This window comes from Harpegnathos saltator, unplaced genomic scaffold, assembly GCF_003227715.2.
Source record: "Harpegnathos saltator strain DR-91 unplaced genomic scaffold, Hsal_v8.6 scaffold225, whole genome shotgun sequence".
Lineage (NCBI taxonomy): Eukaryota > Metazoa > Arthropoda > Insecta > Hymenoptera > Formicidae > Harpegnathos > Harpegnathos saltator.
The window spans coordinates 1,263,149-1,277,185 of record NW_020230012.1 but is presented as its reverse complement, the minus strand read 5'-3'; the positions used below and the strand labels follow the sequence as shown (position 1 = coordinate 1,277,185).

The 14,037-nt window shown below is 43.3% G+C and overlaps 1 protein-coding gene and 1 long non-coding RNA gene across 3 annotated transcripts in view; one reads left to right on the top strand and one right to left on the bottom strand.

Annotated features, from left to right (window-relative positions):
• Positions 1–14,037, top strand: part of LOC109504544 (uncharacterized) — a 40,426-nt gene that overhangs the window by 3,299 nt on the left and 23,090 nt on the right. The gene's annotated exons all lie outside the window — the stretch shown is intronic.
• Positions 11,620–14,037, bottom strand: part of LOC105190613 (CUGBP Elav-like family member 2) — a 384,647-nt gene continuing 382,229 nt past the window's right edge. For both annotated transcript variants that reach the window (XM_025298595.1, XM_025298597.1), the window contains 4 exons: positions 13,873–13,995; positions 13,677–13,724; positions 12,385–12,615; positions 11,620–12,123 (listed from right to left, as the gene is read on the bottom strand). In XM_025298595.1, the coding sequence (XP_025154380.1) occupies positions 11,996–12,123; positions 12,385–12,615; positions 13,677–13,724; positions 13,873–13,995 (530 nt within the window). In that variant the 3' untranslated portion in view covers positions 11,620–11,995. The remainder of the gene's footprint in view (positions 12,124–12,384; positions 12,616–13,676; positions 13,725–13,872; positions 13,996–14,037) is intronic.

Sequence of the window (14,037 nt, the reverse complement as noted above, 5' to 3'; positions counted from 1 at the left end):
CATAGTTCAATGTTTATTCTTTCACATGCCAGTGTTGAATATCCACGCGTCAACGTGAATAGTCTACGTGTGGAATACACGAGATACGTGTACTGCACAAAGCAACCCGCTCGTATTTTTCAAAAAGTACCGTTGGTAAAGGAAATTGTTACGCACAAAAGCTGTTCTACGTGCAGAGAAAATTAATTTAGCCACAGAACGTGGACTTAATGTCGAAGTACATTTCCTCGTAATATTTTCCTCTCGCTCCAAGTCTCATTTTAGAGTACGAGAATATACTTTTGGACGAAACATGAGTTTAAATTGCCACTTTACCGCTGCATTAGATAACCGTTGGGTTTACCATCGTTAAATGCGGCAATCTGACCCCGAGTTTTATTTGTTTAATCCGAACACCGCATTTGATGTTATTACGAGAGCGGAGAATTGTGTGGCCGCATTTAGCGCTAAATGTGGTATGAATACGGGCCGTAATTTGCGTAAGTGACGCTTCAGATATTCTACACGTAGACTATGCGTAGACCTCTAGCACTATTCCGTACACTTCCATGCACCCACTGGAATAATCGCTGATGCGTGTACACAGTGGCGGAGTTCCGTTGGCGGCGGGAACGCGCATTGTGGTCCGTTAAACGTTGCTATTTACAGTAGTTACATGGACTCGTCTCTACAAGTTAAACACGCAACATTATGACTGGTATTTACATGATAAGAGTAACAAACGACAGCATTTCTCTGACGCGACCACATCTCGGCAGTCTTCATTAGCTCGTCCCACTCGATGCACCGATAGGCGCTTAAAATTCTCTCGTTGAAGAGAGATGCCAAAATCGAAGAAAAATACCGTCATTTTCCTTGAAACTATTTTTTGCTCACAACGCCTCGAAATTCTTGTAGCTCTTTCAATTTCCTAATTAATTTGACATTGATCGGTCGATCGACCGATTGACGGTATTTAACCAAAGTATTCTTTTGAAGCATCATCTCCTCTTTCCAAACGAGATGATGTTAAGAGAAAATCTACTTCAAGAGACATAAATAAAATTTTTTTATTTATTTCACACTCCTAGTTATATGTCGACTCACAAAAACCCGAAAGAGAGAGAAAGAGAGATAGAGAGTGTATGTCAATATCTTATTACCATTCAGAAGGCAGTGCTTTTATTTTTTTTTATACTCAAAGTCTTTCTATACATGTATGTAGTCGTGACTCGTCGTGAGTGACTAGCAAAGGGCACGTGTGCCTAAAAAGAGATACCGGGTAATTTCGCGCGTGGCGTGAATCCTCGCGACTACAATTGACGTGTTAATATTGACGTGTCATTGTGAATCTAATGAGTTTGTTAAGCGGGTCCGGGCATCGATCTTTGCGCCACTGTGAACACACGTTATTTTTGCTCGTAGAGCCGTCGCAGTGCGAATCGACAGTACGAAAGAAACGGCACAATAACCTGTCACTCGAAATTTCGCTGAGTACAAAAAATATCCTTATAAACTATGGTCTATGTACAAAGCCTATATGCTAGTTCGTCGAGTGATTGTTGCGGATGTGTACGGTTTCTCTCTGTACAACTTGTACTATCTAATATGACCGCCGAAACAAAGATCGCGATTGTATGTGTACATTTGTATAATCGAAGGCTTGACACAAAAAAGATTATCCGGAAAAACAGAGAGAGAGAGAGAGAGAGAGAGAGAGAGAGAGAGAGAGAGAAAGAGAGAGAGAGAGAGAGAGAGAGATCTTGAGGAAAATTGGATTTAGAAATCTTTTATTTGGTTTATTTACAAGAAATTATCTATACACGCGTTTTCTCTGCGTTCGCATTTCGCGAACGTTTTCGTCCACATCTACGGCTTTTCGCGATGCTATCGGTGCGCCTTGACACGTAATATTCTCTCATCAACGGAAAATAATTTTCCGAAAATATAACATTCTTACAGGCTTTCTCATATCAAGTCTTCGATATAGAAGTGATTGGTAATGTGTCAGATTCAGATTGAATCACAACTCGAGGTAATGCCGCTCTCTAAACGTCGACACAGGCGCATGACGTGCGTGTAGCCAAAATCAAATACATTCCCAATAAATTAGTGGTACATCAATTGACAATAAATTAAAGACAGTGAACTGTGGCTTGTTTCGCAGGTCGAAATAATTTTCCGAAAACAAACGTAACGAACGTTCACGTTTGTTCATGCTCTATAAATAACGCGAGTCTCTTGCCGATTTATATAGAAAAAACATGTACGAGGTATAAAAGTGACAAATACACGATAAAAAAGCGACGCTTCCGATCATCTTCTTCTTGGACAGGAAAATATTTTTAGCGACATGTTACTTCGTCAAAGTTGAGATGATACACTTTAAAAGATCGTTAAAACATTCGTCCAAGATGGAATAACACGCGACGGTCGAAGGGGAGATCAGGATCGTGGGAGTGACAGTAAAGCGAAGAAAAAAATTAAAACAACAAAATAAATATATATATTGTTATTTTCAACATACGCCACATGCTGACCGCGTTGTAGACGAAGTGGAACAGAAAAGAAAAATATAAGTATACTCAACGATACGCTAACACGATCTCTGCGATTCTCCGTCAGCCATTCAAAGCCGAACAGTGGTTACAGCAGTTGAACAAAAGAAAAAAGAAAAGAAAGGCATAAAAAAACAAAATTATACAAAAGATAGAGAGAATTAAGAGTAAACGCAGAGCGCGACGTTAAACGTAACGACACTCCGGCGATGAACTGTATCGCTCACGCAGACACTTATTACATCATATGTATACGTCCGTGCACGTGACAGAGATACATACATACAAAAAACACAATTAATGCCCGTACACACGCGCGCTTGCGCGTATGAAAAGTAGTCGCAATACACGTGGGGATAACCACAATGATAAGTCTCGATATTTTAATCGCATTGTTTATCCTTCGATCGTTGAGAACTGAATCGGTCTCATTAAAAGAGTGGGATCGACCGCGTCTCTCGGAGCATCCTGATGATACGCGACTCAAATATTGTACGTACACGTCCGTACCAGACACTTGGAACAGAAACTTAACACGTAACACAGTTATTGATAAAATATCTCAATTGTCTGAACATACGTGCAAGTTATAAATTCGTAAAAATATTATCCTTGGTCTTGCGCTTTGATAAATTAAACATTCTACACATATAACACCCAAATATTTTCTGTCATCATTTAAGTATTATATTGGACATCATGCTATTTGCAACGTTTAAATTAAGAATGTTTAACATGTTGAGTGCTGGAGGCAATTATATATATATATATATATATATATATATATATATATATATATATATATATATATAATATTCGGTACTGACAGAATTTTCATGCTTCGTGTATTGTGCATTATTTCGACACAAGCATATTCATCAATATCAAATTCAGGCTTTTGACGGCACCTCCGGCTTTTCGCTGACTAATTTAATCAAATCAACTGATCGTTAACTTCGGTCGATTGTATCGTGTTTATGTATGTGTGTTACTTTCTATTTTTTTCTATAAAATTAAGATATATGATAGTAGCAAAGTTTACATGCAAACTAGCAAACCATATAATAGCAGCCAACACCCAATGTGCTAAAACTAAGAACAAATTTGCATTTGACTGAACATGATTCGTCATCTCGAAAGCTCCGATCCGGACGCATCCCATTCTCTAATAAAAAAAAAGCAGCATACATTTTATACACTAGAGGAAAGAAACGCGGTGGACGAACAAAACTAAAGAAAAAGAACAAATTCGATTTCTAGCATGTAAGAAAACAAAAAATAAAGAAGCACGACAGATGAACGACGCTAAGACGGTGTACTCGACGGTAACAGAGTAGTCTTACGACTACGATAACTGAAACACATGTAAAAACAGAAATATAATCTATCGACAAATTTGGATTGTAAACATAAGAATAATAATTTGGATAGACGACCGTGCCATTGAAACGTCGGTCGAATAGGATCACCGAATCGGTCGATTCGTGCTGCGAGAAAGAAAGAGGAAAGGAGAAATCAAAACTTATATCACTAATGCGCGGCGAGATTACTTAAGTATTAGTTACATCATAATAACGCGTATAAATGTGTAGCATAACGTAAGCAATGCAAAATTAAAAACAAAATTAAAAAATATTTTCCAGTTGCATTGAGAACAAGAATTGAGAACAATTTACATCGTAAGAATAGATCTTACGAAACATTCCTCTTCATTTCTGTTTCGCAAGAAATATTGAGACATGTACGCAATAAATTTTGCATCTATCTCTCGTATAAAAAAAGAGCATCTCGTAGCATTCGTTATCAACGTTTGCTAATGTTGGCAGCTATCTTAGCGTTAAAGAGGAGATCCCAAATGTTTCAGTTCGTTCTCGTCAATCAGTTTGGTCCAATTTTTGGAATAGCTAATGTACGAGCAAACACGAAAACAAATTGTTAACGTCGTAAGTACATTGTCCCGCTCTGTTGTAACGTGCCTCTTTTAGGAAACGACCGTCTCAAAGAGTGATCCTTATTTGACCGTGTAATGATCGCGCGCAGGTACTACATGACTCGGGTTATTTTATGGCGAAAAACCACTCGTTCGTACGCAGTATGCTGTAAGAACGAAGATAAAAGTACCCGGTTGACCTGGTCCTAATATACACTGATAGTCTGCCATCGAGGCGCTAAATTAGGGTCGAGCGATCGATATCGGTAACAGTAACAGACGATAATCGCGATCGCTGTCGCGCAAAAAGTGCGATAATACACATATAAAAGTAATAGAAGTAATGGTCATAATAGTAATAATAATTGCCAACGATGCCATCATTCGCCATCATAGTACTAGTAATAATACTAAGAATAATAATATAAAATAAAATAATTATACAGATATACGAATAATAGCAATAATAATAATAATAAATCTAATAATAATAGCAATCAAATTAGAGCAACAAGTATAACTAGTTAAGAATGAACGTAGCGGTAATAATAATAATAATAATAATAATAATAGCCACATGTGATAAACGTAGCAGCACTAACAATAACGTCAACGCACGTGCTGGGAGGGACGATGATAAGAATGATACGAACATAGAAACGACTTTTCGATTGTTAACGATATTTGTGACTAGGCTCTATTTGTATATACGCACAAGACTAACGTGTACGCGTACTCGTTTGCTATTGTTAGTCGATCGATTTAACGTGTGTGGGTCGTCAGTGTTGATAGCCTACGCACATATACTTATCTATGTGTCGAATACTATAGCTTTTTTAAAAGCTTTAATATTTTACGTGTCCTTTGTTTCGATATTATATCATATTCTTCATACATACGTATGAATCCCACGTTTAAATTAATTAACGCAACGATTAATTCATAATATAGGAAAATTCGATTTTAGCTGCTTTTATTTTAATCGTCTGTTTACGTTAAGTATAAAATAATAGTATTCTACACATAGACTTTGATCTGGCTCATGTGTAGACGCTCAACATTAACATGGAGGATTAGTTGTTAGCATTTTGTGTAAGTACATCAATTAATTAAAGACACATCTTTGGTAACTTGCACGGAGCGCGACGTCTCCCATGTTCACCCAAGACGATCGCAGTGTCAAGCAAAGCTTGTTCATTCGTAAGAATTTCGTTCGCAACAACACCCGTTGCTCCGTTCATTTGGTCTGACGCACGTGTGCATGTTAATGTTGCTTGTGGCAAAGCAAGATTACGTAAATCGAACCGTGGAGCAGCATTTAATAATAATGCGGGCAAAGCTAATGTATCTGGATATCCTGTGGGATCACAGCTTTCTAATTGCAAATTAATAGTCATCAGTTGAGACTTATTTTCAATAATACCGTAATTATTCCATTTTTATAAGGATTGCAAGATAATATTTTAGAATATGCTAAATAAACATAAAAACTATCACGATATATCAGACCATTAAAAAAAGAAAACGAAAGAAAGAACATAATTGCTATCCAATGATCAAATACACGCAAATTTGCTTTGTCCAATATCGACAAGGATACGCGAGAAAAAACGAGTGATTGGAGGATATGTATTTTGTCGAAACTCGAGATGTGGATAGTAATCATGAAAGGACATCATGACAGTGTCAAGAGAAAAGACAGCATTAAGGTTTCTTAAGGAACGTCGGAAGGAAGTTGCGCAATATTATACGTCTTCAATTTCCGTTCATTATTTCATCTTGCAATTCGCATCTTCGTTATTCGGAAAAACGAGCTGAGGAAACTTCCGGGGGAAATCGTTCAATGAACGTCATAAACGTCTTATCCTGTAACCTCGAAAACATCTACGCGACACTCTGAAATTTCGTCACTTGCGTCTTTTCCGCGTTCAAAAATGAGACTTTTACCCTTCTACTCTTCTCAAATAGAAATTTACTCGCAACATAAACATCAATACGTCCGTTTCATCTCGGAAGAAGGATATAACCAGAATTATGGTCGTTAATCATCGTGGAAATGAAACGAAAATAGATCTTGTGTGTAAAAAAGTACGTCGTTAATTTATATGAACGCGATGCCAAGTCCCCACAAACCGATCTGTAACCGAACGTCTTACAGTCTAAAGCTTGAAACGTTTTTTTCAATCAACGATTTACCAAATAAATTTTATATCCGGTGCCGGATATCGATAATATCTGTAATAATCCTAAAAACTACCTCAAAACTTTTTGCGCCTTCCTTTATAACTATTCGCGTCGGTGTGTGGAGACCTTTAGCCGATTGTGTCGATCCAAACATCCGATAGTTCCTGCTTCCAGTTCCCGCGGGGAGCTGACGTCGCTCCGGTTCGCACAAGATGCAACTCGCGAACCCGACGAAGAAGACGATGTGAGTGCGCGGTCGGGAAACTCGGCCGACAGTAAAATTCGTTAAAAATTCGCCGCATCTCGCGTACTTGTCTACGTTCGCAGTGTTTCTGGCGGCGATCGAACACACGAATGCGTCCGCTTCGCGCCAGTCTTGAGCGATCAAACGTGATGATTTCGCTCTACGTAAATTTTGCCCTACGGGATCCGAAAGCGGCCCCATATATACCTCTCGTCTCCTATACGATACAATCTTATCACAAAGTCATTATTACAAAATGTCTCTTATACTCGGCTTCTTTCCACTAGCTCTATCGTTTTTGTTTGTTTCTTTGTATCCGTTCCGTTTTTGGTATGTTTGCACGATCTAAGCCTAAAAAATCGCACGCGCGCCGGTCCCGCACGATCATTGTTCGTCCTTTCGCGTTTCCATTTCTAACCTCCGTCTCGCGCGTCCTTTCACACAGATAGACACACACACACACACACACACACACACACACGCACGCACACACACACACACGCACACACACACACACACACATACACACACACACACACACACACGCACGCACACATATACACTCGTATCCAACTTGCTTGTACGATATCAATTCGTCGCGACTCACATGTATGCGTGTGTGGGTATGCCTGCGTGTTTATTTATATATAAACAAGCGCCGAGGCGCTGACAGCAATCCTGACAATAGAGCCGATAAAAATAGTTTTCAGTCGATAATTCGATTTATGAACATGTATACCTATATTTATGTATAGTTATATATAAGAAACTTCTCGCATACGATTCGCGACGCGTGCCGCGCGTTCCTTATCCTTTTGTCCTGCTTCGTCGTGAAGACCGCGTAAGACGAAGAGCGTCGCTCATTGCCTGCCAGTTAGCCACGAGAATCCTCGTCGCACCCTCGACATATATGCGCGTACATTCGCACATACCACACTTATGCACACATTCACACATTCACACATACACGCGTGCACATATATGCGTATGTACATATATGTATAATATATTTATATATTCGTATATACACAGGACCGCGGGGTGGACAGACGGTTAACATTAGCGCGTTTAGCTTCGTTCGAGGAACCCAGCTCGGTCCTGTCGGTGCATCGTCCTCCGCTACTCGTTCCGCTTTCCTGGCACTTTTCTCTTCGTCGTGTTTCCTCCGCATGCGCGCAGCAGTTTTTTTCGGTCGCGAGTTTCCACACACCTCCGGGGCGTCCCGCGTGAATTCTCCCGCGAGTCCGACGGTCGTCCACGTGAATTCGTCCGCATGCATTCGTTTCGCGAGAACGAAGCGTGTGACAAGCGTGGATCGACAACGATCTTCTCTCGGCGCGATCGCGAGAAACGAGAGCGGCTTCGCGACATGTCGCTCGTCGTCGTGGACAGATGGTACGGATGCGCGAGAGGCTCGAGGGTAGGAGACGAAGAGAGAGAGAGAGAGAAAGAGAGAGAAGAGGTCGGAGAGGTGGAGGATCTTACGGCGGAAGTGAGAACGCGTGTTGGGTGGGTGTTGTTCTTTGTATAGGCACCGACAGACACAGATAAATTGATCGAGAGACTGACCGGGGAGTCGTGACTGATCGATCGACCGACCGAACAAACGATCGATACCGATTTGACTGACTGAGACTGACATGGCACGGCGACTCCGATCGAGAGTACACGGTCACAACGTCACAGGCCACCTGCTGGCACACAAACAAACACACGGACAGGTTAGTCACCACCACACACCAAATATGAAGATTCATCCCCGAGCAAACGCGCGCGGTGATGGTTCCGCCGGGGCCCCGCGAGACATCCGATCTATACATCTCTGCAGACTCGCGCGATCGGCTCCGCCGAGCTAGGACACTCGTGAGCTTCTTGTCATTCTGCACGATGAGAATGCGGGGCCGCGGTGCGATCGCGGTTCCTTAAGACAGAGCGAACTTGGAGGAGCAATTAATTTCGTCGGCGATCTGCAGAGAGCTCGAATAAATGTATTAGTCAAGCTTCACCTCGCTCGAGGCTCGGCCACAATGAAAATTTAGCACAGAAAGATGGTATCGTTACTTAATTCGCGCAATCGTAAAAAAGGTATTAAGCGTAGAGTTAACACTTGAACGGTTAGCGGTTACATCGCGAAAGTTACACGTCTGATAAGAAAATTGCGCGCATAGCGCGCGGAAGAGAGTCACTTTGACTATCAAGCAAAGTTCGAACATCAAAGGGCCAAATGTGACGTTCGCGGGGCCTCCAAAACCGACGACACCGTGCATCGTGTACACAGGTAGTTTGCCGAACCGTCCTTTTCAGACACGAGCAACGAGCATCCACTTTGTTCAGCTTGACAGACAGTCACAAGGAAAGAGAAACAAAGTGTTTGACGGCGCATCAGTGGAGACTCGTTGTCGATGCAACGCGCTCGGTGAAATTCGCCAACCGTTTCCGGATTCAAATTGCATGCGAATAACTGCGGCGGTCGTTCCGCACTACTTGGAAGTTCCTGTCGCCTTTGGCGATTGTTCCAGAACGTTAACCGCGACGAGTGACATACACTTCTTGGACGCAAATTACGACTTCGTCCCTTGATTCACGGAAACACTTGGCGAATCTCATCCATCGCTTGCGACGACCGGCTGCGTCATCCCCCTCCCCCCTCCCCCCATCCCCCAAAAATCACATAGCAATGTTAGTACTACTGACTAATAAAGCGTCGTAGCGTGATTAACCATTAAATTAAGAAGAAAAAAAAAGAACAACTTAGTGATATTATTACCACGTAAGAACGTATCGCGAATTCTGTGCGCCTCGAACAATGAACGAAGGATATACGCACGGCGTAATAGCTGCTGGTATAATTACAAATGAGTGAGGTAGGTCCTTGTGTGTATTGCTCGTATATGCCGGCTCGACTGCCGGCTAAAACTACGTGGTTATTGTAATAGAGAATAGATAGATAGAAAGATAGATATATAGACAAAGACAAAGAAAAATAGATAGATAGAGTAGAGAAATAGAAAGAGCTATAAATTATACAAAGAATAGAGGAAAGTGAAAACAACAGAGAGAAAAATCAAATCATCAAATGGTTACAAGGTACGACTCGTGAACGCTGTGTGAAAATTCAAAAGCGAACTACTCTTACTCTCCTAGAGGGGAAAAAAAGCTACGTATGTTAGTGAACTTCACGTACGTAATTCCACTTTGTGCAACAGTAAGTTAGCACAGAAAGCTTTATACTGGCAGCCTTTACAACGAGATGTAGTTTGATTGCATTGCCGGGGAACGTGCCGGCGGGTTTTGTACCTTCGAGATTCAAAGAGACAAACATATTTTCGACACCGTGCGATAAATACGGGCGAATATTACGATTTAAGAAAAAGAGAAACAGAGAGAGAGAGAGAGAGAGAGAGAGAGAGAGAGAGAGAGAGAGAGAGAGAGAGAGAGAGAGAGAGAGAGAGAGAGAGAGAGAGAGAGAGAGAGAGAGAGAGAGAGAGAGAGGGGGGGAAGGGGGGGGGGAGAGAAAGAGAGAGAGGGAGAGAGAGAGGGAGAGAGAGAGAGAGAGAGAGGGAGAGAGAGAGGGAGAGAGAGAGGGAGAGAGAGAGAGAGAGGGAGGGAGGGAGGGAGGGAGGGAGGGAGGGAGAGGGAGGGAGGGAGGGAGGGAGGGAGGGAGGGAGGGAGGGAGGGAGAGAGAGAGAGAGAGAGAGAGAGAGAGAGAGAGAGAGAGAGAGAGAGAGAGAGAGAGAGAGAGAGAGAGAGAGAGAGAGAGAGACCCATATTACGAGACTCGCGTGCTTTACGACGAACGTGTGGCTGTTCGATCTTTGAGCGTGCGTCGTTTACATTCGAACATGCTCTTCGCGCACGACAGATTGAATTCGAGAGCGATTGAATGCGTTTAACGCTAGATACGCGCCAAAGCCCGTTCCAGGGAAATGTAACGAACTTTTATCCGAGACTCGAATCAGTTTAAACCCGGGCAGCCTTTATTCGCCTCGCGGCTTGATGCGTGAATGGAAAAGTCTTTGGAAGCATTGCATGTCATTTATTTCGAAAGCTGCTCACTTGCCACGGCTTAGTCACGAGTTCGAGAGATCCGCTCACGAAACGTACGGATACATCACGAGCTGCAGCCGTGTCTTATTTCACGCGTTAAGCGCCGCTGCGTCGGGCTATGCGGAACCTTTGTGCTGCTGTGTGCGTGGATTCTTAGAGCTACATAGAGGCGCTCGTTGCTTTCTCGTTGCGGTCTCGATCTCGATTAATTATATCTCGTCGGACTTGTTAGATACGAGCGCGTACGCTAGGAATAGAGTCCATAGTCATACTTTCTGAAATCGGTCACTACCGACTACGAAATCGAGCTGCCTGAAATAATACTGACCCGTTAATTTTATCTTGTCGACCATAAAATTACTGGAATGAATTATACCGAAGAGAGAAAGCACAGTCTTGGGACTTGTCTATATATTTAATACGACACTAAAGGGGTCAACAGACGGTGACTATGACACACGAACGCGACATGGCACGGACGTGAGTGGAGTAGACAGATCGTTGGATTAAAAATGTACTTGAGTTCACACACGGGCGGACCGGCAGGTAAAAAGAAAGAGATAGAAGACAATTCGGCGGGACAGTTCGCACAAGCGACACGTTAAAAGGATAAAGAGTACGTTCCTGCACCTCGGAAAAAAAGTCAGTCCGATGGACAAGAGAGTCTTCTGGATTATCACAGCCTTGTTTCGATAGGACGGCGAAGGTGTCGAGCGGCGAGACGTGTCTCCTCTTCGGCGTCCGAAGAACGCTCGATCGTAGCTCGTTAGCTCGCGCGCTACCCTTCGTGAAAAATATCGCTTGACTAGAGAGCACCGTGGAATACCTTTCTTCGTTTGCCTATAGACCTAGAGACCTATTAGCTAGCTAGCTAGCCTGCGCGAAATCCCGCGCAGCGGGATTCATCATCTCGTGTCATGATAATCGTGTCAACCGACGCGGTTGTTAATTCGTACGCGCGATCGCCGTCCCCCGGATTGAGGACGCCGTCGAGCCGAGGCGAGGTGTCCGAGAAGTCCTTGGTATCTACCTACGAACGCTCTGTGACATCGGCTAGTACGGCTTGCAGGCGTCCTTGGACCGTTTCAACTGGACCTTCAGTCGCTTCATGCCGATTTGGAAACCGTGCATCGTCTGGATCGCCGCTTGCGCGCTCGACGCGTTGTCGTACGACACGAAACCTGGAATAACGTCGTTAAATTCGTTATTACTCGCGTGCAATGTGATGCACTCACGCGAAGTTAGATTGGGGGCGGGACGAGTACGACATCTAAAATAAAGTGATTGCGACGCAACGGAATCTTGTTCTCAACGCAGTTGTCTCAACACCGCGTGTGATAATGAACGCGACTCCCCTCCGTCGCGATTGAAGCCGCTTGTATACTCGTACTTTATTCTTCAGATCAGAGTCGTTCGATTAATATACCAGCACTTCAACTCACCGAAGCATTTGCTCATGTGCGTGTGCTTATCTATAAAAACTTTGGCGGATATGACGTTGCCGAACGGCAAAAAGGTGGAGATGAGGTCCGTGTCATTGAATTCCTGCGGTAGGTGGTAGATGAAGAGGTTGCAGCCTTCGGGACCCTCGATTTGCTTGTCCGTGTTGCTGAACTTCGTCTTCTGCGCCGCCGCCGCCGCAGCGGCCGCAGCCGCTGTGAACGCCGGGAACCCTGAAACCCAAATACGTCGATGATGCTCGCGTTATACGCAGCCGAGGGGCGCAATCCGCGGTTGCGTTCTTCGAAGTGACGTAAATCTTGAAAACCTCGCGATGATTCGGAATCACGCGTTCAAGGACAAGGAAGGTGCGAGAAAGTGAATCGGGGAAATTTATAAAGCAGTCAGGAAACATCGACAAAGATATCGAAGATGTGTCGAATGATATCTGTGCCGCGACCTTTATCAAGTGAATTCGCGACCCGATCGCGATTGAATTAATTGTCCCTCAAAATTTGACCTATGTCACTTCGAGATAAACAGTTCGGTTATTGATACGATTCTACGCATCGGCTTGGCGCGTCCCAGCTTACAGCAACACACCAAATAGACACGACTGATCTATCATCGTCTGATCGGATTCATTTGAATCCACTATCCGAATAATATCGCGTAACCTAGTATAACCGACTATAAGCATAAACAGATAAGCATTGGGCGCGGTAGTGAAGGACACAACGAGAGAATAAAAAATATAGTTACTTAATCTTCTGCGATGTATATGTATGTAGAAAATTAGAAAACAGGTTACACACATAGCAGAGCTCAAGGGAATGCGTGTGTAACGCGATCTCATAAGCTCTCTCTCCGATATTCGCAACCGTGACACATCGTAACGCCTCCGCTTACTTAATTGTTTACAAATGTATATTTTATGTGCGCTGGGATACACACGGGTACTTCCAATAGGCACATGCGAACCTACCGGTTGTTCTTCTTCAAGCACTCATTTCGTTCACCTTCGTATTCTGTTACTTTTCCTGATCAGTTCTTCTAATCGCAGAACGCTTAATCTTAGTGCCTCGTGCTTATATCGATCGCGCTGAATGTTTCGCGGTGAAAATTTCGCGATTAATTCAGAAGTGAACGACATGAGGGACTTGACACGAAACAAAGAGGAAAGAGAGAGAGAGAGAAAGAGAGAGAGGGAGAGAGAGAGAGAGAGAGAGAGAAAGAAACGTGGACGATTCACAGAAATGCATATCCAGACAATTTCTACTCGTTTATTACTCACTATGCAACTCTTTCTTTTCCACGGTCACCGTCGTCTTTCCAATGAGAGCTTTAATGCGCACAGTTTACTCGTTAGAATATAGCACTTTTTTTCTGCGTGTTCATACGGATCACAGAGAGGCGCAGTCTAAGCTGCGCGCACATGACGCTTCTCTGTGTGCACACGAAAAAATGACCGTATGGGCCATAATAATCACCTGCATACTGTTGCAAACTGGAGTAAGCGTTGCTCAGCGAGTCTTGAAGCCCATTTAGCGGCGTGCCCGTCAAGGAGTTGAGAGTGAGGGACGTCACAGGACTGAGACTGCCCCCGGTAGACCCTTGAAGACGAAGACCAAGGTCATATTACTTTCCACTGATCC